Here is a 24,306-nt window from a genome sequence, read left to right as displayed (position 1 = left end):
CCCCTACCCCCCTAGTCCGAATTGGACAAGGAGGGGGGGGGGCTTTCCTTCCTCCCCTCTCTCCCTTCCTTCCCCCTCTCCTACTTGGACAAGGAAAGGAGGGGGTCCTACTCCCACCCAGGAGTAGGACTCCCCTTGGCGCGTCCTCCTCCTGGCCGGCCGCCCCCTCCCCCTTGAACCTTTATATACGGGGGTAGGGGGGCACCTCTAGAGAGAACAACAATTGATCATTGATCTTTTAGCCGTGTGCGGTGCCCCCCTCCACCATAATCCACCTTGATAATATCGTAGCGGTGCTTAGGCGAAGCCCTGCGTCGGTAAAACATCATCATCGTCACCACGCCATCGTGCTGACGAAACTCTCCCTCGACACTCGGCTGGATCGGAGTTCGAGGGACGTCATCGAGCTAAACATGTGCAAGAACTCGGAGGTGCCGTAGTTTCGGTGCTTGATCGGTCGGGCCGTGAAGACGTACGACTACATCAACCGCGTTGTTCTAACGCTTCCGCTTCCGGTCTACGAGGGTACGTGGACACACTCTCCCCTCTCGTTGCTATGCATCACCATGATCTTGCGTGCGTGTAGGAATTTTTTTGAGATTACTACGTTCCCAACAGGAAACATAATCCAAATAGACACAATGAGATAAGTCGACAACGCCACCCGCGGAAGAAACCGGACTTGCTACAATCCCGGGTTAAAGGCGATGCGATGTGGACATGTTGGCCTGAGGAGAGGAACACGAGTGTCGCCCACCGGGACTGCCACATAACATAGTCAAAGCTCCACAACAAACCCGCCACCAGCACATCCCAACTCAACTACCACCCGTGCAATCCAAGTACCACTTGTGCAGTCCAAGTACGACGTAACGACATCGTGGCACCTTTGTCAGACCCAAGCTGGAGCTAGGTTTTCAGCTTTTCACCTATATGCAAGGGAGGATGGGTGGGATAGGATACGTGAGCGAAGCCTCCAAGGAGGTGGGCGACGCCCATGGCATCGTTGTGGCAAGGGTTTCTTTGATCTCGAGAACCCCACCGCCTGCTGTGTAACTACCACCCGGATTCCGCGACCTAAGCCACAACGAGCCCAAATCCAACAAGAGAACGAGGAAGACATTGCTAGCAGCTAGCCATCTTAGATCTAGTGTTCCGACGGGATGCTCGAGCGCATCATGGTGGCGACAAGATCAGGAGAGGGGCCGGCGGTGGGCTAGGGTTTGGAGCCGCCTGAGTCGCCCCACGGGGGGCGGCGCAGGGCCGAAGACGGCACATGATTTGCTTGAAGCAGCAATTGGAAACTCAGACTTATGTTTAAAATTGCTATCCAACTCAAACAAACAAACTAAAAAAATAATACAAAACTCAGACTCAGATTTCAATATTTCAAACATAGTATTTTTGACGAAATATATATCTGATACACAAAGTTTCCACCAATCAAAAACCAAGCACACTAGCTAAAACTCGTAAACAAGAAAGGCGACGAATTAACAAATTAATTAAGCAGCTGCAAAGATGAAACCCCAAGTGAGTACACTAGCTAAAACTCGTAAACGTTTCTACTCGTTGAAGGCCCAGGCATTTTCCTTTCTGACGGCCTCCTCCTCCTCCTTTGTGAAGTCGTTTTCGATCTTGAAAATCTCGCGCACCTCCTCAACCGACTTGTCCTTGATGTCGTCGGCCACCTTCTGGCAGGCGAGGTCCAGGAGCCCCTTGATGCTCAGAAAGTTGGCGGCGAGGATGATGTCGAACAGCATGGCCTGGTCGACGGCGACCAAGCTGGCGTCGAAGCTCTTCAGGTCCTCCTTCTCGCCGGCGCTGGCATTGTTGTTGTTATTGTCGTCGTCCTCGTCGGCGTCGGCGGGGTCGGCGACGTGCTTGTTGGTGTCGTCGGCGGCGGCGTCGGCGGCGTGCTTGTTGCAGTACTCGATGACCATGGAGAGGATCTTGGCGGGGACGTTGGGGAGGGGGATCCCGTCGTCGGCGCAGCCGTCCTCGATCATGTGCTTGATGGTCACCGACATCTTCGCCGCCTCCTCCGTGGCTTCGAAGCTCTCGCCGTCGGAGCTGATCAGCGTGATCATCTTGTTGCTCTTCTCGCCGCCCACCACGGCCTCGCTGCTGCTGCTGCTGCTGCTTGCGTCCGCCGGCGTCGCAGCCATGGTTCCTGCTTGCTCGATCTCTTCTCTCGTAGAATCGCGTGAGTCGATCTTTGTGCGCTCGCAAAAGCCTGGATCGATCGGTTTGGTTCAGGGCAATCGTACGTGCACCTTATATAAAAGGGCCGGAGACGGGACGAACGTACGTAGCAGAGACAGACACGTACTCGATCACAATCAGGTACGTACATGCGATGTCTTCGTGTTTTGATCCGACTCTCTCGTTTTTTCTTTGCGTCGAGTTTCGATCGAACTCTTACTGGGCACGCTCATGACTACTCTGGGAAATTCAAGAGTATGGGATATTTACCTGATCAAAATTGGCCAATTATATACCTTTTAAATAAATTAGGAAAACGATTAGAATCAGCCGGCAGATTATCACGCCCATGTCCGCTGCCTTGGTTGCGCGCCACATGGCCTGAGAAGCAGACTGACGCGCCTCGGAGGGCGGTTTTGGTTTTGCAACAAAGCGCATGTTACAGTTGCAACAAGCTTCTTATTGCAAAACAACCCTCTTTCAGCCTCCCAAAAAAAGTATCCTTGATTTTTTTTTTCTGCAACATGTCCTTGTTGTGAGAAATTTCTGTAACAAGAGCTATGTTACGGAAAATTTCTGCAACAAGACCTCTGTTGCTGAAATTTTGTGCAACAAGAAATCTGTTGCAGAAAATACCGCAACATGACTCTTGTTGCAAAGAGATGGCTGATCACATGGGCACATCGAACGACGATTAGCGTGTTCATCCAATGGTCAGCGAGACGGCGGATCTTTTTTAATTATTTATCGGCCGATGGGTAGCGCTGCCCTTAAAACTATTTACATATTTGTAATCTTCTATCGTTAAAATGGAGTTTTGTTGGTTTCAATTTCATCGCTTCCACCTTTCCCATCAATATATGCCCTTCTCATCGTTTTTTTTCCAAACCATGTGATAACCCTCATTTTTCTAAACCACCCCCCACCTCGTTGTTTATGGTGAAAGAAATACCCTGCAAAGCAATCAACAAAAACCAAATAAATTGCTAATAGCAAAAATTCCCTTGGAAGCAAATAACAAAATCTCATGTAGTTGTACATACATAATCTCAATCACATCATATCTTTCCTTAAATTTGCTCTGCGGATTCCTTCTTCATAGCATATCTCAATCTCAACACACACTTAATATTTTCCTACATTGAACCACTAGAATAAACCTGTCTCCATTGTAACACATGCACATTTAGCTATAACAGTTGATGTAAACTCGAGTGTGTCCACTAGTTGTATGCCTCTTTCAGCCAATGTACCAAATTGTACTTCTTATATGTTTACTAGTAAGCGTGCACGTGCACGCACGTGTAACCGTGAGAAAAAAATCTCATGTATAAACATATTTTTTGCATGTATTATGTAGGATGTGGATTCTGCGAAAAGGAAGTTAAGTACTTCCGGGGAATGGAGAGAAGGGATTCCAGCATGATATAGTAATGCTAACAAATATGGTGAAGAATTACATTTGTTATCAACCTGAAACTCCAAAAGAATTGTGGACTAACATGGAGCAGGGCAGCCTAGAACCAAACATAGTTCTCTGGCAAAAAAAAAACATAGTTACTGCTAGTTGTGGCTTATTCATAGAGATCTTCCACGCCTTGTGAAGAATGAAGTCAGTAAACCAGTGAAAATAGAAAATGTAGGAGTGGTGATTTTGGCATAGATAGTTTGTTTCATAGTAAGGTCCGGCACAAAATGTGGTCAGGAAATTCACCTCATTCATATTTGGTTAGTTTTGCATACATTGAATTCATCACGTTCTTATTTGGTTAGCTTTGTAGACATGTAACCAATTCATGCACAAATGCCGGTGACAAAGAACACATGAAATAAATAAATTAAAACATATCACATATCATCTGAAAATTGCATTATCTAATTGAACTATAAGAACTGACCGTAGTGGGCCTTTTGTCAAAATGACACATCAGAGTCGTCATCTAATCTCATGGAACCTCATGGAACCTCGTAACTTTAAAAAAAGTATATATGGCCGTAAAATATATAATTTGAAAATTGTATTATTTCATTGAAGTACAGAAACTGCGAATAGTAGGATGCTACTGGCTTTATAAAGCCGACATGACACTCCTCCCAAATTATGATGATCTGTTGGCATAAACACCTTTTACTTTTGTTTCGCCATTCATATTCCTCGCATGAATGATGAACCTGCATATATTGCTTTAAGAGTGATGCTTGGAAATGAAGGGAACATGAAATCTTGAATATTGTTGCCGATGCCATGACTCGTTTATGAAGATGTGCCATGGTCAATCGAGTTCTGGTGTGACTCCATAGTCCACACTTCTCCCTACGATCCCAAGTCTGAAACGCACAAAATAAGGAATCCATGGTCCACACCTGCACATCAGTTTTTACACAGGACTAACTGGAGCTTGTGCCTGATTCTATTTGATTGCTAAAGTAACATAGCAAATAAAATGAATACAAGATGAGGAAAAAATACCCAAGCTTGCACTTGTTTACCATATATTGAGGTGCTAGAGATTACAGTATAAACTGTCCAAGAAAATAGCATAGAAAGGTTGCTCAAAGTAAATAGTATGGCACAATGTCATAGAGGAATTTCACATAAAAATATAGAAAGCCCTGCAGTTCAGTTTCTATGCTTCTCTAATACCGAAAGCAATAGCCAAATATCACTGTATAGTTCTTTCAGAGTAATAAAATGGCGGGCTCGGTTCAATATCCAATCCAAATGCACGCGTCTGACTCAGAATTGGTACATGATTATGATATGAACACATGCATGTAACCTTAGTTGTCCAGAACACAGGGGGTTCATGCCTATTAGAAATGGAATTGGCAAGATGTAGAGCCGCTTACTTGCCGACACCTTCAAATGCGACATAAAAAAATTACAGAATTGAATCTTCCTGAAACAAAGCTGCAGACAATACTGAAACAAGAAATTAGGCTCCCATTCGATAGTACCTTTCTATTTTTCTTGTTATGCTTATCGTTTATTGGTATTGTATAGGCTCCCATTCGGGGACATACAAAAAAATATCTGAGTACGCATCATCAGCATTTTATTAAAGCAAAATACCAACCTTGCAACCTAAAAATATCTTTGAAAATATTCGATTGATTCATCAATAGCTTCCTTTTGCCAGATCAAAAAGATCCCTCAAAGATGCAGCTGAAACAGGTGATGCGCTCTCGGATTGTTAAAAGGTGTGGACTGCATAAACATCAGCACCATACAATTTCCATGATCATGTCGTCTAATAGTTACTACCAAATGGATTAAATGATACACGGAGCTTGGTGATATGGTGGAATACCTGGAATAGCAGCCCACAGTTTATGCTTGCTCCCTCATGATATTAGACAGGAACGTGGCAGTCGAACATTTCCCCTTAGTGCCGGTGATATGGACAGCCTACGAACACAATTACTTGCAGCCAAACACCTTTCTCTTCTTCTGGCGGGCATTCATATATGTATCCACAACACCTTCTCCTGCTCTCCCTGCCAGTAAAAAGACAACAAGTACTTGATCATATTTATGTGCAGTTTGACATAAAACTGATTTGCAGCCAAACACCTTTCTCTTCTTCTGGCGGGCATTCATATATGTATCCACAAGACTTTTCCCCTGCTCTCCCTACCAGTAAAAATACAACAAGGACTTAATCATATTTATGTGCAGTTTGACATAAAATTGCTTAGCCAAGTCTGTACCTATCATGTGAAGAGGACATGCGGTGGTATGCCCCTACTGAACCCGTGGTAGAGGACAAGGCAGAGGTGGCCGTGGTGACTGAAGATGGCAACGACCCTGTGGTAGAGGACAAGCAGGAGGATGCGATGTCCGGACAACAAACCCTCCTCAACTTCGCAGGGCAACAGGATTGGAGGCGGCTGAGTTGCAGACAACAACGACTTTCGCGTCCTCGGCTGTGCGGAAGAATGGCAGCGGCGGCATCTGCATCACAGACTGCCCGGGAGAATTAAGAAGGGGGTAGGCATGTGTTCATCACCGGTCGTCGCCGTCGCCGTCGCCGATTTAGTCGGGAGGAGGGCCGGCACTCGCGAGGGAAGGTCCGGCGGAGCTTTAGTCCATGGCCATGGTGTCCTGCAGTGTGGGAACGGAGAGAGGGAGAAAGATTAGTGAGGAGAGGGAGAGAGAAGGGAGGAGGGCTCTGGGCATGGCTGACCGGCAGAGGAGCTCGACGGCGGCGTTCGGAGGCCTGGTTGGCTCGGGGCGGATCGGGGGTGGGGAGCGCACGGGCGGAGCGGCGGCGCAACGTTGTTGCTGCGGATCCCTTCTTTCGCCGTTCTTGTTGGGGCCTAAAGCCAGTGCCGGGACTCGGGAGCCACTTTCGCGTGGACCAAACTGAAAATCAGGGATTCCTAAAAAAACGAAAATCAGGGAGTTGCCGCTGGGCCGCGGGATCGGCGGCCGCGGAGCGCTCGCACGATCGGCAGACGCGGCGTCTGCTAGCCAGAACATTTAATCTAAGATGTTGATCTGGCTGACAGACTATTGATGTAATATAGGCGGTAGGATGTGTTTAAGTCAATTTGATCGGATGGTTCTGCTTATCCTGTGTACAGTTTGTTGTGTGACTTTAGATAAACACCTGTTTGCTCTTTTAATAGTAGGATAGATAGGTATTAAGTTCTACAGACTGAGACTTAGACTAAAATCTCAGACTGAGTACATTCACAGTTCAAGTTCTACCATCGCGCGCACACACACACATTTCGTTTACGCCACTTGGGCTATATGCCTAGCTAGCGTGCCCCCGCGAAGAAGGCGAGGGCGCCGACGAGCGGCGCGTTGGTGTAGGTGGACGGCTCAGCCTGCGCATAGTTGTCGCGGCTGTCGGAGTAGCTGTCGCTCTGGTCGGGGCCGCCGACGACGGCGCCGACGAGCACGTTGCGGTCCGGGTCGGAGGAGTGCAGGTAGTGGAACCCCTCGTCGCAGCCGATGCGGGCCGGGTGGTCGCGCACCGACGGCATGGAGGCGCCCCGGTGGTGCACGCGCCTCGGGTACCGCGCCCCGAACCCCACCATGTACGACATCCCCGCCGGGTTCGCGCCCAGGATGTAGTCCACCTGCGCGCCAAAATGACCGATGAGCCTCCCTCTGCCGATCTTAATATTTTGTCTAGGGGCCATGCATGGAAACGTACCTGCTTCTTGGCGAGCGAGACGAGGGTGGAGGGGGTGACGGCGGTGGCGCCGCAGGAGGCGGCGCCGCCGGTGGAGCCGAGGTACTTGGCGTAGGTGAGGAGCAGGAAGGCCGTGGAGGTCACGTACTCCATGTTGCTGTCGCGTTCCGTGAACAGGAGGCCTCCTGGTGTGTACTGGGACTGGAAGCCGCTGGCGCCGGGGACGAGGGAGCAGATGTACTTGTCGGCGTGCGCCTTGTACGGTCGCAGGCTCTCCACCCGGTTCTGCAGAAATACCTTGGAGAGGAGGACTTTGGTGGCGGCGCGCTTGTCGTCCCAGCTGACGGTGTACGCGTCTTGCTCCCCGCCGAGCGTGTGCCCGTTGGAGTTGATGTAGGTCATGTACACGCTCTGCGAGCTCGGCGACGGCGACGACGCCAGGTGCAGCCACGTCGCCGCCCAAAGGAGCTCGTCCTGCATGCATTCATGGATTATGTTATGGTTATTCCGACTCAGCAGCAGCAGCAGCATCATGCATGTTGTGTTAACGTGTGGGTTGTTGGGTTGTTTACCTTGTAGCCGGAGTAGGAGCAGTAGAAGGGACACACAACGGAGCTGAGCGAGTCGATGTACGAGCCCCTGTACCGGTCCGCGAAATCAAATACCTGCCGAGCGGCGCGGAGCAGCTTGGACGAGTAGGCCGGGTCGCGGGCCCGGAACACCAGGGAGGCCGCGGCCAGCGCCGCCGCGGTCTCGCCCGCCACGTCCGACCCGGGGTTCTGGGGCGTCACCTTGTACGCGGCGCGCGGCGTGTCCATGTCCTCCGGCCGCTCCCAGCACCGGTGGTCCTGGTACGGGTCCGCCACCTGCACGTACAGCGCGCCCGGCGTCGCCGTCGCCGCCTTGAGCAGGTAGTCGGAGCCCCAACGCACCGCCGCCTCGGCGTTGGCGAGCTGGCCGGGCGGCATCGCGCCGCCGAACTCCACCACGCTCCACGACAGCATGGTCACCGTGAACGCCATGGGCAGGCCGAACTTGATGTTGTCCCCGGCGTCGTAGTACCCTCCTACAAGGTCCACCTGATCAAAGCCAACAAGACGCACGTAAATTAATGGTCACTCCCGTCAACGACGTGCATGCATGGCATGTGTCCAGGACTTGTCGTCTGAGGAAGTACGTACATTGGAGGCGTTGCCGTCGGACAGGGCGGAGTCGGCGCGCCACGCCACGCGTTGGCCCGGCGGCAGCTTCCCCGAGCGCTGCGCCTCGAAGAAGAGGACCGCCTTGTCGAGGGCGTCCGCGTAGTTGAACGCCGCGGCGCTGCGCGCACCGGCGACCAGCCAGAGGACGGCGATCAGGTAGGTGGACATGCAAGCTTTGGGGGATCCCATGTCGATCAGGATGTGCGTTGGTGCTGAGCTACATACTAGCATTGCTATATATAGTGGTCGATCAGTTGCAGTTGGGATTCATGTCGTAGACGAACACGATCGAGCACGCTACGTATTTTTTAATACGTATTAATGTATTAATGTTCGCCTTGATTTCCTGGCGCATTATCCCCTTCCTTTTTAATGTTCGCCCAAGATACAGACGCAGCTTGATGTATATCCGATCCGTACGTAGTGGTCAAGACCCATTTAGCTAGATTTCAGTCAGCTGACTTTTAGTTTTGTGGTCAGTCATTTTCGTTCTTGGGCTGGATTTTTGTGAGTGCATGCTTTTGTTTTTTGCACGTGTACGCTTTTATTTTCCTATTTTTTAGTTGAGTTTTTTTTACGTGTATTTCTGGATGGTGAGTGTGTAAATGTATATATGTACAAATTACATTAGAGTACGGAAACTTCGGTCTTATATATTTATTCTACATATTATAAAAATTGCTTTTTTTGTGCTAATTGTGTGGAAAATTTCATTATTTTGTTTTTTTATTTTCTTTCTTCTTAAAGGATTTTATCCTTTCCTAGAAAAATTCATCATTTTGTTTCCATTTTAATTTTTTTTTTCATTTTTGTTGTTTAATGGTAATTCTAATAATGTTCCTCTATCATATGGTTGTCCTTTCATATTATAAAATGAGCAATTTCTGTGTAAAATGTGTGCAATTTTTTTTTATGAAACCCTTCTGTGTAAATTGTGTGTAAGTTTTGTCAATAATTGGTTTATTTTTTAGATTTTTCTTTCTTTTTAATGATAAGACCGATTCCCCTATATTATTCCTTCTTAGGAAACTTCTTTGTTGTGAAAATTTCACCATTATATAGTTATTCTTGCATATTATAAAAAATGCAATTTCTGTATAAATTGTATGCAAATTTTGCCATTATTTGATATATATTTCGTATTTCTGTATAAAACTTCATTGTTTTTATTTTGTTTCAGTTTTTATTTCATAATGTTTCTTCCTTAAAGAAATAGTAATGCCACTAATTCATTCCTTACTATAAAACTTCTTTTTGTGAAAAATCCACTATTATATGCTTATTCTTTTTTTCGAAACGGAATTATATGCTTATTCTTGCATATTATAGAAAGGACAACTTATGTATAAATCGTGCGCAATTTTTATTTTTATTTTTTGTGTTCACATTTAAGGGCAATAACAATGACACTAATTCATTTCATGTTACAAAACTTTTTTTTTTGCGAAAGCTGCACCTTTATATACTTACTTATTATTGCATATTTTTAAAAAGCGCAAGTTTATGTATTTTGTGCAAATTGATCACTATTTTTTTATAGATTTTTTAGTTTTCTTTGTTCTTAAATGGTAATAGCAATGCACTGGTTCATTCTTAGAAAACCTAAATTTTAAATTTTGTGCGTGTAAATATAAATGTAAGTACCAAATAATATGTGTGTAAATTATAGTAGAATGTGAAAATTGCACTATTATATGCTTATTGTTTGCACATTTCAAAAATTGCAATTTTAGTGCAATGTTGTGTGCAAGTTTTGGAAGGTTTTTCTTTTAGTTTTCTTTCTTCTTAAAGGGTTTCATTTTTTATTATAAAATTTTATTATTTGGATTTTGTTTTACTTTTTTTCTTCTGAAAGGGTAATATCAACGCCACAAATTCATTCTTCCATAGAAAACTTTATTTATTTATTTATTTAGTTTTCATCTTTTTCTATTTTGTAAGTGTAATACCCCTGTCACTAATCCATTACTTAAGAATTTTTTTTGCAGAAATCTCACCGTTATATGCTTATTTTGCATAGTAATAATATACTTTTTATATATGCAGATGTATGTATGTCTATATATGTACTGTATGCATGTATAAAAATAAATATACATATGTGAGATTGAACCTATACCCACTAGCCGTTGTATGTTTTTCTGACGGGGAAAGCTATGCAAACACTATACTAGATCAGTCTATATTCAACGTACAAAAAAAGGCTGGCTTGGCTGAACCGGAGCAGCCCATCCACCTGTGCAGACGCTGCATGGGCTTGTGTGTTGCGTTGCTTCAAATCAACTGACCAAATTTTGTGGTCAGTCGACTGACAGGAGAGAAAAAAGATAGTCGACTTGTACCTAGTCATTCCCGGTCAGAACTGCGCTCTGCTTAATTTGCTCCTGTTAAGAGCATTTCTAGCAGACCCCGCGTCCCGCCGACCCGACAAACGCGTTTGCAGTTTGCGGAAATACGGTTTTGCAGGCCGGCGCGGACGGCCGCAGAGGCAGACCCCGCAAAACGGACCCGTAAAAAAGGATATTCACGGAATATGTTTTTTTACGGGTCAGCTTTGCGGGGTCTTGTCTGACGCCGCGCTCCCCGGCCCTGAAAACCTCAATTTGCATCTCAATTTGACCCAACATAATGCATTTCTTTGCTTAATCGACAACATTGGATACATAAGACATCACCAAATCTTTGGTAGAATAGCAAGACCAAAGAAAACAAGAACCACAAGTATGCATTTTAGAAGATCGGAGCTGCTAAACCTCAGTCGCGAAGTCTAAGTCGACGAGTCAGCCGTTGGATGTGTTGGAAACGATTGATCGGTGCAAAGCGCACGTATATATGGAGTACAAAGTGGGCCACAACCTCAACTATACAATGACTAGGAGGTGGGCTAGGCTATACGATATACATGCACAAACCATATATTCAACACCCCCCGCAGTTGAAGCGTCGCCGGAGACGCAAAGACTGGACCTGAACTCCTCAAAGACAGAAGTAGGCAGTCCTTTCGTCATGACGTCGGTGAACTGCTGCGCCGTCAGGCCCGGATGCGCCCAAGAGCCACCTGCTCACGAACGAAGTGTATATCGAGCTCAATATGCTTCGTTCGACGATGGTGGACCGGGTTGGCGGAGAGCTAAACGGCGGAGACGTTGTCGCAGTAGACGAGCGTGGCCTTGTGAACATCACAAAGCAACTCCTGGAGCAGCTGACGGAGCCAAGAGCATTCAGCAACGGCGTTAGCCACCGCTCGATACTCAGCCTCGGCACTCGAGCGGGAGACGGTGGGCTGTCTCTTGGAGGACCAAGAGATCAGGGACGGCCCAAGGTAGACATAGTACCTCGAGGTGGAGCGCCGTGTGTCCGGGCAGCCAGCCCAGTCCGCATCAGAGTAGGCGACGAGGTCGGTGGAGGCGGAGGCCGTTAGCGTAAGTTACAAGGACTGGGTGCCGCGTATGTATCGGAGGATGCGCTTCACCAGAGTCTAGTGAGAGTCGCACGGAGCATGCATGTGAAGACAGACCTGCTGAACGACATACTGCAAGTCGGAGCGCGTGAGGGTCAGGTACTGCAAGGCGCCCACAATGGAGCGGTAGAAGGCCGCATCAGATGCAGGCGAACCCTCCAAAGCGGAAACCTTGGCCTTGGTGTTGACAGGCGTGGGAGCGGGCTTGCAGTTAAGCATTCCAGCTCGGTCAAGAAGCTCATGGGCATAGCGCTGCTAATGTAGGAAGAACCCATCTGGTCATTGAACCAACTCAATGCGAAGGAAGTAATGCAGAGGACCCAAGTCCTTCAGGGCAAACTCATCACGAAGATGAGCAGTGAGCCGCTGGAGGAGCGCGACAGTGGATGCCGTCAGAATGATGTCGTCGACGTACAACAGCAAGTAGGCTGTGTCAACTCCGTGATGGTACATGAAGAGGGACGCATCAGAGCGAGTCGATGTAAATCCGAGCGTCTGCAGGAAGGCGGCGATGCGCTGGTACCAGGCTCGAGGTACCTGCTTCAACCCGTAAAGCGAACGGGAGAGCGAGCACACATGATCTGGATGCGTGGCATCGACGAAGCCGGTGGGCTGCTCGCAGAAAACTTGCTCAGCTAGGTGGTCGTGCAAGAAGGCATTGGACACGTCCAACTGATGCACAGGCCATGCTCGGGACACGGCTAGCTGGAGCACAGCGTGGATCGTGCCTGGTTTAACAACCGGGGCAAATGTGTCGGTGAAGTCCACGCCCGCGCGTTGCCGAAAGCCCCGAACCACCCAGCGAGCTTTATAGCGCTCGAGAGTGCCATCCGGACGAGTCTTGTGCCGAAAGACCCACTTGCCCGTGATGATGTTGGCCCGGGGCGGCCGAGGGACGAGCTGCCAGGTACAGTTCCACTGGAGCGCGTCGAACTCTTCCTGCATCGCAGCAAGCCAATGAGGACCCCGAAGGGCGGCTCGAGTTGACGATGGGAGAGGAGACGGCTCAGAGGCGGAAGCAGCGAGAAGATACTCATCGCTGGGGTACCGCGTGCTCGGGCGAAGGGTGCCAACCCGAGAGCGAGTCATCGGGCGGGGCAGCGGGCCCGGAGTGGAGATGGGCGAGGACGAAGAAGAACCCGCCTCCTCTATGACCGCTGCGGGCGAGGCCGCCGACGTGGTGGCGGGCGAGGTCACCACGGGTGAGGCAGCGGGCGAGGCAGCCGGCGGTGTCGAGGCCGGGGACGCCAGGGGCGTCGCGGGCGCCGAGGGAGGTGCAGCCCCTAGGGCAGCCAACCGGGGAGAGACTCGACCCGTGGCGCGGGGGGCACCTCAAAGCCGGGAGGCGGCCCAAGAGAAGCACGTGGGCGGCCGTCACCAGGAGCGGGCAAGGCCGCAACATCCGAAGGTACCTGCTGGAACGGGAAAACCATCTCATCAAAGTAAACGTGTCGTGAAGTGATCACCCGATGTGAGATAGGATCATAGCAGCGGTAGCCTTTGGTGTTGGGAGGATAGCCGAGAAAGATGCAGGCCATAGACCGAGGTGCGAGCTTATGAGGAGCAGTGGAAGCGATGCTGGGGTAGCACAGGCAACCGAAGATGCAGAGCTCAGCATAGGAGGGTGGTGTGCCAAACAAGAGGTGATGAGGTGCAAAATTCCCGTGAGTGTGACAAGGACGAATGTTAATGAGTAGTGATGCGGTGGCAAGCACGTCGAGCCAAAAACATGGGGGCACGTTGGCGTGAAAGAGGAGGGTGCGAACACAGTCATTGAGAGTGCGAAGCACGCGCTCAGCACGACCATTTTGTTGTGAAGTGTACGGGCAAGTGAGACGAAAGATCATGCCGTGTGTGGCGAGAAGTGTTGGAAATATGCCCTAGAGGCAATAATAAATTAGTTATTATTATTATATTTCCTTGTTCATGATAATCGTTTATTATCCATGCTATAATTGTATTGATAGGAAACTCAGATACATGTGTGGGTACATAGACAACACCATGTCCCTAGTAAGCCTCTAGTTGACTAGCTCGTTGATCAATAGATGGTTACGGTTTCCTGACCATGGACATTGGATGTCATTGATAACGCGATCACATCATTAGGAGAATGATATGATGGACAAGACCCAATCCTAAGCCTAGCACAAAGATCGTAGTTTGTATGCTAAAGCTTTTCTAATGTCAAGTATCATTTCCTTAGACCATGAGATTGTGCAACTCCCGGATACCATAGGAATGCTTTGGGTGTACCAAACGTCACAACGTAACTGGGTGGCTATAAAGGTGCACTACAGGTATCTCCGAAAGTGTCTGTTGGGTTGGCACGAACCGAGACTGGAATTTGTCACTCTGTGTAAACGGAGAGGTATCTCTGGGCCCACTCGATAGGACATCATCATAATGTGCACAATGTGACCAAGGGGTTGATCACGGGATGATGTGTTACGGAACGAGTAAAGAGACTTGCCGGTAACGAGATTGAACAAGGTATCGGTATACCGACGATCGAATCTCGGGCAAGTACAATACTGTTAGACAAAGGGAATTGTATACGGGATCGATTGAGTCCTTGACATCGTGGTTCATCCGATGAGATCATCGTGGAACATGTGGGAGCCAACATGGGTATCCAGATCCCGCTGTTGGTTATTGACCGGAGAACGTCTCGGTCATGTTTGCATGGTTCCCGAACCCGTAGGGTCTACACACTTAAGGTTCGATGACGCTAGGGTTATAAAGGAAGTTTGTATGTGGTTACCGAATGTTGTTCGGAGTCCCGGATGAAATCCCGGACGTCACGAGGAATTCAGGAATGGTCCGGAGGTAAAGATTTATATATGGAAAGTTGTTGTTCGGGTTCCGGAAAAAGTTCGGGTTTTTTCGGTATTGTACCGGGAAGCTTCCAGAAGGTTCCGGAGGATTTCGGAGGGGTCCGGAGGTCCGGAAATTGTTCCACCACGTCCAATACAGAGCATGGGCTGTAGGGGGCGCCCTAGCCTTAATGTGCCAGGGGCACCAGCCCCCCAAGGCCCATGCGCGTGGGAGAGGGGAAACCCTAAGGGGGAGGGCCTCCACTTGGCTTGGGAGGCACTCCTCCCCCCCTTGGCCGCCGCCCCCTCCTCAGATTGGATCTGAGGGGGCCGGCCCCCTCTCCCTTTCCCCTATATATATGTGGGGGGTGGGAGGGCAGCCGCACCCCAAGTTCTGGCGCAGCCCTTCCCCTCTCCCAAGTACTCCTCCTCTCCCGCGGTGCTTGGCGAAGCCCTACAGGATTGCCACGCTCCTCCATCACCACCACGCCGTTGTGCTGCTGCTGGATGGAGTCTTCCTCAACCTCTCCCTCTTTCCTTGCTGGATCAAGGCATGGGAGACGTCACCGGGCTGTACGTGTGTTGAACGCGGAGGTACCGTCCGTTCGGCACTAGGATCTCCGGTGATTTGGATCACGACGAGTACGACTCCTTCAACCCCGTTCTCTTGAACGCTTCCGCTTAGCGATCTACAAGGGTATGTAGATGCACTCTCCTTCCCCTCGTTGCTGGTTTCTCCTAAGATAGATCTTGGTGACACGTAGGAAAATTTTGAATTTCTGCTACGTTCCCCAACAGTGGCATCATGAGCTAGGTCTATTGCGTAGATTCTTTGCACGAGTAGAACACAAAGTAGTTGTGAGCGTTGATTTTGTTCAATATGCTTACCGTTACTAGTCCAATCTTGTTTCGACGGTATTGTGGGATGAAGCGGCCCGGACCGACCTTACACGTACTCTTACGTGAGACAGGTTCCACCGACTGACATGCACTTGGTGCATAAGGTGGCTAGCGGGTGCCAGTCTCTCCCACTTTAGTCGGAACGGATTCGATGAAAAGGGTCCTTATGAAGGGTAAATAGCAATTGACATATCACGTTGTGGTTTTGCGTAGGTAAGAAACATTCTTGCTAGTAACCCATAGCAGCCACGTAAAACATGCAAACAACAATTAGAGGACGTCTAACTTGTTTTTGCAGGGTATGCTATGTGATGTGATATGGCCAAGAAGAATGTGATGAATGATATATGTGATGTATGAGATTGATCATGTTAATATAATAGGAATCACGACTTGCATGTCGATGAGTATGACAACCGGCAGGAGCCATAGGAGTTATCTTAATTTATTGTATGACCTGCGTGTCATTGAGCAACGCCATGTAATTACTTTACTTTATTGCTAACCGGTAGCCATAGTAGTAGAAGTAATAGTTGGCGAGACAACTTCATGAAGACACGATGATGGAGATCATGATGATGGAGATCATGGTGTCATGCCGGTGACGATGATGATCATGGAGCCCCGAAGATGGAGATCAAAAGGAGCAAAATGATATTGGCCATATCATGTCACTATTTGATTGCATGTGATGTTTATCATGTTTATGCATCTTGTTTGCTTAGAACGACAGTAGTAAATAAGATGATCCCTCATTAAAATTTCAAGAAAGTGTTTCCCCTAACTGTGCACCGTTGCGAAAGTTCGTCGTTTTGAAGCACCACGTGATGATCGGTTGTGATAGATTCTTACGTTCACATACAACGGGTGTAAGCCAGATTTACACACGCGAAACACTTAGGTTAACTTGACGAGCCTAGCATGTACAGACATGGCCTCAGAACACAAGAGACAGAAAGGTCGAGCATGAGTCGTATAGTAGATACGATCAACATGAAGATGTTCACCGATGATGACTAGTCCGTCTCACGTGATGATCGGACACGGCCTAGTTGACTCGGATCATGTAATCACTTAGATGATTAGAGGGATGTCTATCTTAGTGGGAGTTCATAAGATGAACTTAATTATCCTGAACATAGTCAAAAGATCTTTGCAAATTATGTCGTAAGCTCGCGCTTTAGTTCCACTGTTTAGATATGTTCCTAGAGAAAATATAGTTGAAAGTTGACAGTAGCGATTATGCGGACAGTAGAAAGCTTATGTCCTTAATGCACCGCTCAGTGTGCTGAACCCCAAACGTCGTCTGTGGAACATCGGACATACATGTTTTGATAACTACGTGATAGTTCAGTTAAACGGTTTAGAGTTGAGGCACCAAAGACGTTTTCGAAACATCGCGGAACATATGAGATGTTTCGAGGGCTGAAATTGGGATTTCAGGCTCGTGCCCACGTCAAGAGGTATAAGACCTCCGACGATTTTCTTAGCCTGCAAACTAAGGGAGAAAAGCTCAATCGTTGAGCTTGTGCTCAGATTGTCTGAGTGCAACAATCACTTGAATCGAGTGAGAGTTGATCTTCCGGATGAGATAGTGATGTTTCTCCAAAGTCATTGCCACCAAGCTGCTAGAGCTTCGTGATGAACTATAACATATCAGGGATAGACATGATGATCCTTGAGGTATTCACGATGTTTGACACCGCTAAAGTAGAAATCAAGAAGGAGCATCAATTGTTGATGGTTGGTGAAACCACTAGTTTCAAGAAGGGCAAGGCCAAGAAGGGACACTTCATGAAACGGCAAATCAGTTGCTGCTCCAGTGAAGAGACCCAAGGTTGAACCCAAACCCGAGACTAAGTGCTTCTGTAATAAGGGGAACAACCACTGGAGCAGAATTACCCTAGATACTTGGTAGATAAGAAGGCTGGCAAGGTCGATAGAAGTATATTGGATATACATTATGTTAATGTGTACTTTACTAGTACTCCTAGTAGCACCAGGGTATTAGATACCGGTTCGGTTGCTAAGTGTTAGTAACTCGAAATAAAAGCTACGGAATAAATGGAGACTAGCTAAAGGTGAGCTGACGGCACGTGTTGGAAGTGTTTCCAAGGTTGATGTGATCAAGCATCGCACGCTCCCTCTACCATCGAGATTGGTGTTAAACCTAAATAATTGTTATTTGGTGTTTGCGTTGAGCATAGACATGATTGGATTATGTGTGTCGCAATACGGTTATTCATTTAAGGAGAATAATGGTTACTCTGTTTATTTGAATAATACCTTCAATGGTCTAGCACCTAAAAGGAATGGTTTATTGAATCTCGATCGTAGTGATACACATTTTCAAGCCAAAAAGGATATAAGATAGTAATGATAGTACCACTTACTTGTGGCACTGCCATGTAAGTCATATTGGTGTAAAACGCATGATGAAGCTCCATGTTGATGGATCTTTGGACTCACTCGTTTTTGAAAAGTTTGAGACATGCAAACCATGTCTATTGGTGTATACGCATGAAGAAACTCCATGCAGATGGATCGTTTGGACTCACTTGATTTTGAATCACTTGAGATATGCAAATCGTACCACATAGGCAAGATGACTGAAAAGCCTCGTTTTTCAGTAAGATGGAACAAGATAGCAACTTGTTGGAAGTAACACACTTTGATGTGTGCAGTCCAATGAGTGCTGAGGCTTGCAGTGAATATCGTTATGGTTTACTTCACAGATGATTTAAGTAGATACTGTATATTTACTTGATGAAACACAAGTCTGAATTATTGAGTGGTTCAAGTAATTTCAGAGTGAAGTTGAAGGTCATTGTGACAAGAGGATAAAATGTCTATGATATGATCATAGAGATGAGTATCTGAGTTATGAGCTTTGGCACACAATTAAGACATTATGGAAATTGTTTCACAATTAATACCGCCTGGAACACCATAGTGTGATGGTGTGTCCGAACATCATAGTTGCACCCTATTGGATATGGTGCGTACCATGATGTTTCTTATCGAATTACCACTGTCGTTCATGGGTTAGGCATTAGAGACAACCACACTCACTTTAATAGGGCACCACGTAATTCCGTTGAGACGACACCGTTTGAACTGTGGTTTGGAGAAACCTAAGTTGTCATTTCTTAAAAGTTTGGGGCTGCGACGCTTATGTGAAAAAGTTTCATCGTGATAAGCTTGAACCCAAAACGGATAAATACATCTTCATAGGATACCCAAAATGGTTGGGTATACCTCCTATCTCAGATCCGGAAGCAAAAGTAATTGTTTCTAGAAACAGGTCCTTTCTCGAGGAAAAGTTTCTCTCGAAAGAATTGAGTGGGAGGATGGTGGAGACTTGATGAGGTTATTTAACCATCACTTCAACTAGTGTGTAGCAGGGCACAGGAAGTTGTTCCCATGGCGCCTGCACCAATTGAAGTAGAAGCTTATGATAGTGATCATGAAGTTTCGGATCAAGTCACTACCGTACCTCGTAGGGTGACAAAGGATGCGTACTACTTCAGAGTGGTACGCAATCCTGTCTTAGAGGTCATGTTGCTAGACAACAATGAACCTACGAGCTATGGAGAAGCGATTGTGGGCCCGGATTTCGACGAATGGCTCGAGGCCATAAAATCTGAGAAAGGATCCATGACTTTGGAAGAAATACTTGATGGTCGTAAGGCCGTTGGGTACAGATGGATTTTAAAAGGAAGACAAACAATGATGGTAAGAATCACCATTAAGAAAGCTTGACTTGTCGTTAAGATTTTTTCCGACAAGTTCAAGGAGTTGACTACGGTGAGGCTTTCTCACTCGTAGCGATGCTAGGAGTCTGTTGGAAATGGATTAGCAGTTACTGCATTATTTATGAAATCTTACAGATAGAATGTCAAAACATTGTTTCCTCGAAAGTTTTCTTGAGGAAATGTTGTATGTGATACAACCAGAAGGTTTTGACAATCCTGAAAGACGCTAACAAGTATGATAGCTCCAGCGATCCTTCTAAGGACTGGAGTAAGCATCTCGGAGTTGGAATGTACCTTTTGATGAGATGATCAAAGATTTTGGGTTTATACAGAGTTTATGAGAAACTTGTATTTCCAAAGAAGTGAGTGGGAGCACTATAGAATTTCTGATAAGTATATGTTGTTGACATATTGTTGATCAGAAATGATGTAGATAGGGTTATTTGAAAAGTGTTTTTCAATGGAAGACCTGGATTAAGCTACTTGAAAGCATATAGGGTTATTTGAAAAGTGTTTTTCAATGGAAGACCTGGATTAAGCTACTTGAAAGCATCAAGATCTATAAGATAGATCAAAATGTTTAATAATACTTTCAAATGAGCACATACCTTGACATGATCTTGAAGGTGTTCAAGATGGATCAGTCAAAGAAGGAGTTCTTGCCTGAGTTGTAAGGTATGAAGTTAAGAGTTAAAGCTCGACCACGGCAGAAAAGAGAGAAAGGACGAAGGTCGTCCCCTATGCTTCAGACGTAGGCTCTATAGTATGCTATGCTGTGTACCACACCAGAAGTGTGCCTTGCCATGAGTCAGTCAAGGGGTACAAGAATGATCCAGGAACGGATCATTGGACAGCGGTCAAAATTATCCTTAGAGGAATAAGGAAATGTTTCTCGATTATGGAGGTGATAAAGAGTTCGGCGTAAAGGGTTACGTCGATGCAAGCTTTAACACCTATCTGAATGACTCTGAATAGCAAACCGGATACGTATAGTGGAGCAACCATTTGGAATAGTTTCAAGTGGCACGTGGAAGCAACATTTACAATATGACATAGAGAATTGCGAAGTACATACGGATCTGAATACTGCAGACCCGCTGACTAAAACTTCTCTCACAAGGAAAACATGATCAAACCCCAGAACTCATTGAGTCTTAATCACATGGTGATGTGAACTAGTTTAGTGACACTAGTAAACTCTTTGGATGTTGGTCACATGGCGATGTGACCTATCAGTGTTAATCACATAGCGATGTGAACTAGATTATTGACTCTAGTGCAAGTGGGAGACTGTTGGAAATATGCCCTAGAGGCAATAATAAATTAGTTATTATTATTATATTTCCTTGTTCATGATAATTGTTTATTATCCATGCTATAATTGTATTGATAGGAAACTCAGATACATGTGTGGGTACATAGACAACACCATGTCCCTAGTAAGCCTCTAGTTGACTAGCTCGTTGATCAATAGATGGTTACGGTTTCCTGACCATGGACATTGGATGTCGTTGATAACGGGATCACATCATTAGGAGAATGATGTGATGGACAAGACCCAATCCTAAGCCTAGCACAAAGATCGTAGTTCGTATGCTAAAGCTTTTCTAATGTCAAGTATCATTTCCTTAGACCATGAGATTGTGCAACTCCCGGATACCGTAGGAATGCTTTAGGTGTACCAAACGTCACAACATAACTGGGTGGCTATAAAGGTGCACTACAGGTATCTCCGAAAGTGTCTGTTGGGTTGGCACGAATCGAGACTGGGATTTGTCACTCTGTGTAAATGGAGAGGTATCTCTGGTCCCACTCGGTAGGACATCATCATAATGTGCACAATGTGACCAAGGGGTTGATCACGGGATGATGTGTTACAGAATGAGTAAAGAGACTTGCCGGTAACAAGACTGAACAAGGTATCGGTATACCGACAATCGAATCTCAGGCAAGTACAATACCGTTAGACAAAGGGAATTGTATACGGGATCGATTGAGTCCTGACATCGTGGTTCATCCGATGAGATCATCGTGGAACATGTGGGAGCCAACATGGGTATCCATATCCCGCTGTTGGTTATTGACCGGAGAACGTCTTGGTCATGTTTGCATGGTTCCCGAATCCGTAGGGTCTACACACTTAAGGTTCGATGACGCTAGGGTTATTGTTGGGGAACGTTGCAGAAAATTAAAATTTTTCCTACGGTTTCACCAAGATCCATCTATGAGTTCATCTAAGCAACGAGTCAAGGGAGAGAGTTTGCATCTACATACCACTTGTAGATCGCGTGCGGAAGCTTGCAAGGTGATGATGTAGTCGTACTCGACGTGATTCGAATCACCGATGACCAAGTGCTGAACGGACAGCACCTCCGCGTTCAACACACGTACGGGACGGGAGACGTCTCCTCCTTCTTGATCCAGCAAGGGGAAGGAGAGGTTGAGGAAGACAGCTCCACCGGCAGCACGACGGCGTGGTGATGGTGGAGAGGCAGTACTCCGACAGGGCTTCGCCAAGCACACGACGGAAGAGGAGAGGTGTTGGGGAGGGGAGGGCTGCGCCTTGGAGGGTGGTACGGCTGCCCTCCCCTCACCCCTCTATTTATAGGGGGAAGGGAGAAGGGGGCCGGCCCCCTAGAACCCATCTAGGGGGGGTGCGGCGGCCTAGGGGAGAGGGGAGAGGGTGGCTTGCCCCCCAAGCCAAGGGGGGCGCCCCCTCTAGGGTTCCCCCTCAACCCTAGGCGCATGGGCCCAAGGGAGCGGGGTGCGGCCAGCCCACCAGGGGCTGGCTCCCTGCCCCACGCAGCCCATGTGCCCCCCCGGGAGGGGTGGCCCCTCCTGGTGGACCCCCGGAACCCTTCCGGTGGCCCCGGTACAATACCGGTATGACCCCGAAACTTCCCGGTGTCCGTTTAACAACTTCTCATATATAAATCTTTACCTCCGGACCCTTCCGGATCTCCTCGTGACGTCCAGGATTCCATCCGGGACTCCGAACAACATTCGGTAGTCACATACTAGTCTTCCTAATAACCCTAGCGTCACCGAACCTTAAGTGTGTAGACCCTACGGGTTCGGGAGACATGCAGACATGACCGAGACGCTCTCAGTCAATAACCAACAGCGGGATCTGGATACCCATGATGGCTCCCACATGCTCCTCGATGTTGTCATCGGATGAACCATGATGTCGAGGATTCGATCAAACCCTGTATGCAATTCCCTTTGTCAATCGGTACGTTACTTGCCCGAGACTCGATCGTCGGTATCCCAATACCTTGTTCAGTCTCGTTACCGGCAAGTCACTTTACTCGTACCGTAATGCATGATCCCGTGTCCAACACCTTGGTCACATTGAGCTCATTATGATGATGCATTACCGAGTGGGCCCAGAGATACCTCTCCATCATACGGAGTGACAAATCCCAGTCTCGATCCGTGTCAACCCAACAGATACTTTCGGAGATACCTGTAATGCACCTTTATAGTCACCCAGTTACGTTGTGACATTTGATACACCCAAGGCACTCTTACGGTATCCGGGAGTTACACGATCTCATGGTCGAAGGAAGAGATACTTGACACTGGCAAAGCTCTAGCAAAACGAACTACACGATCTTTTATGCTATGCTTAGGATTGGGTCTTGTCCATCACATCATTCTCCTAATGATGTGATCCCGTTATCAACGACATCCAATGTCCATAGTCAGGAAACCATGACTATCTGTTGATCACAACGAGCTAGTCAACTAGAGGCTCACTAGGGACATATTGTGGTCTAAGTATTCACACGTGTATTACGATTTCCGGATAATACAGTTATAGCATGAATAAAAGACATTTATCATGAACATTGAAATATAATAATACTTTTATTATTGCCTCTAGGGCATATTTCCAACAGTCTCCCACTTGCACTAGAGTCACCAATCTAGTTACATTGTGATGAATCGAACACCCATAGAGTTCTGGTGTTGATCATGTTTTGCACGCGAGAGAGGTTTAGTCAGTGGATCTGCGACATTCAGATCCGTGTGTACTTTGCAAATCTCTATGTCTCCATCTTGAACATTTTCACGGATGGAGTTGAAACGACGCTTGATGTGCCTGGTCTTCTTGTGAAACCTGGGCTCCTTGGCGAGGGCAATAGCTCCAGTGTTGTCACAGAAGAGTTTGATCGGCCCCGGCGCATTGGGTATGACTCCTAGGTCGGTGATGAACTCCTTCACCCAAATCGCTTCATGTGCTGCCTCCGAGGCCGCCATGTACTCCGCTTCACACGTAGATCCCGCCACGACGCTCTGCTTGCAGCTGCACCAGCTTACTGCTCCACCATTCAACATATACACGTATCCGGTTTGTGACTTAGAGTCATCCAGATCTGAGTCGAAGCTTACATCGACGTAACCCTTTACGACGAGCTCTTCGTCTCCTCCATAAACGAGAAACATGTCCTTCGTCCTTTTCAGGTACTTCAGGATATTCTTGACCGCTGTCCAGTGTTCCTTGCCGGGATTACTTTGGTATCTTGCTACCAAACTTACGGCAAGGTTTACATCGGGTCTGGTACACAGCATGGCATACATAATAGATCCTATGGCTGAAGCATAGGGGATGACACTCATCTCTTCTTTATCTTTTGCCGTGGTCGGTGACTGAGCCGAGCTCAATCTCACACCTTGTAACATAGGCAAGAACCCCTTCTTGGACTGATCCATTTTGAACCTCTTCAAAATCTTATCAAGGTATGTGCTTTGTGAAAGACCTATGAGGCGTCTCGATCTATCTCTATAGATCTTGATGCCTAATATATAAGCAGC

At 47.2% G+C, this 24,306-nt stretch overlaps 2 protein-coding genes and 1 long non-coding RNA gene across 5 annotated transcripts; all 3 read right to left on the bottom strand.

The window, feature by feature from the left end:
• Positions 1-1,401: 1,401 nt before the first annotated feature.
• LOC123111596 (SKP1-like protein 1) lies at positions 1,402-2,268 on the bottom strand. Its single transcript, XM_044532414.1, has one exon. It carries the CDS (start codon positions 2,166-2,168, stop codon positions 1,566-1,568), a length of 603 nt encoding a protein of 200 aa, XP_044388349.1. The 5' UTR covers positions 2,169-2,268; the 3' UTR covers positions 1,402-1,565.
• Positions 2,269-4,191: 1,923 nt separating this feature from the next.
• On the bottom strand, positions 4,192-6,655 carry LOC123111595 (uncharacterized). 3 transcript variants are annotated; one of them, XR_006454560.1, is made up of 4 exons: positions 6,393-6,655; positions 5,917-6,310; positions 5,517-5,839; positions 4,192-5,413 (listed from the first exon to the last, which is right to left on the bottom strand). It is a non-coding gene; the product is annotated as an uncharacterized lncRNA (long non-coding RNA). The 3 variants fall into 3 exon arrangements; XR_006454561.1 differs by having other exon boundaries at positions 4,192-5,703; positions 5,780-5,839; XR_006454559.1 differs by having other exon boundaries at positions 4,192-5,839.
• Positions 6,656-6,951: 296 nt separating this feature from the next.
• Positions 6,952-8,745, bottom strand: LOC123111594 (endoglucanase 4-like). The gene is made up of 4 exons (XM_044532413.1): positions 8,534-8,745; positions 7,925-8,431; positions 7,374-7,826; positions 6,952-7,296 (listed from the first exon to the last, which is right to left on the bottom strand). Exons 1-4 carry the CDS (start codon positions 8,741-8,743, stop codon positions 6,973-6,975), a joined length of 1,494 nt encoding a protein of 497 aa, XP_044388348.1. The 5' UTR covers positions 8,744-8,745; the 3' UTR covers positions 6,952-6,972.
• Positions 8,746-24,306: the final 15,561 nt, after the last annotated feature.

Source organism: Triticum aestivum, chromosome 5B (genome assembly GCF_018294505.1).
Source record: "Triticum aestivum cultivar Chinese Spring chromosome 5B, IWGSC CS RefSeq v2.1, whole genome shotgun sequence".
NCBI lineage: Eukaryota > Viridiplantae > Streptophyta > Magnoliopsida > Poales > Poaceae > Triticum > Triticum aestivum.
This window is presented reverse-complemented; position numbering and strand designations above follow the sequence as displayed.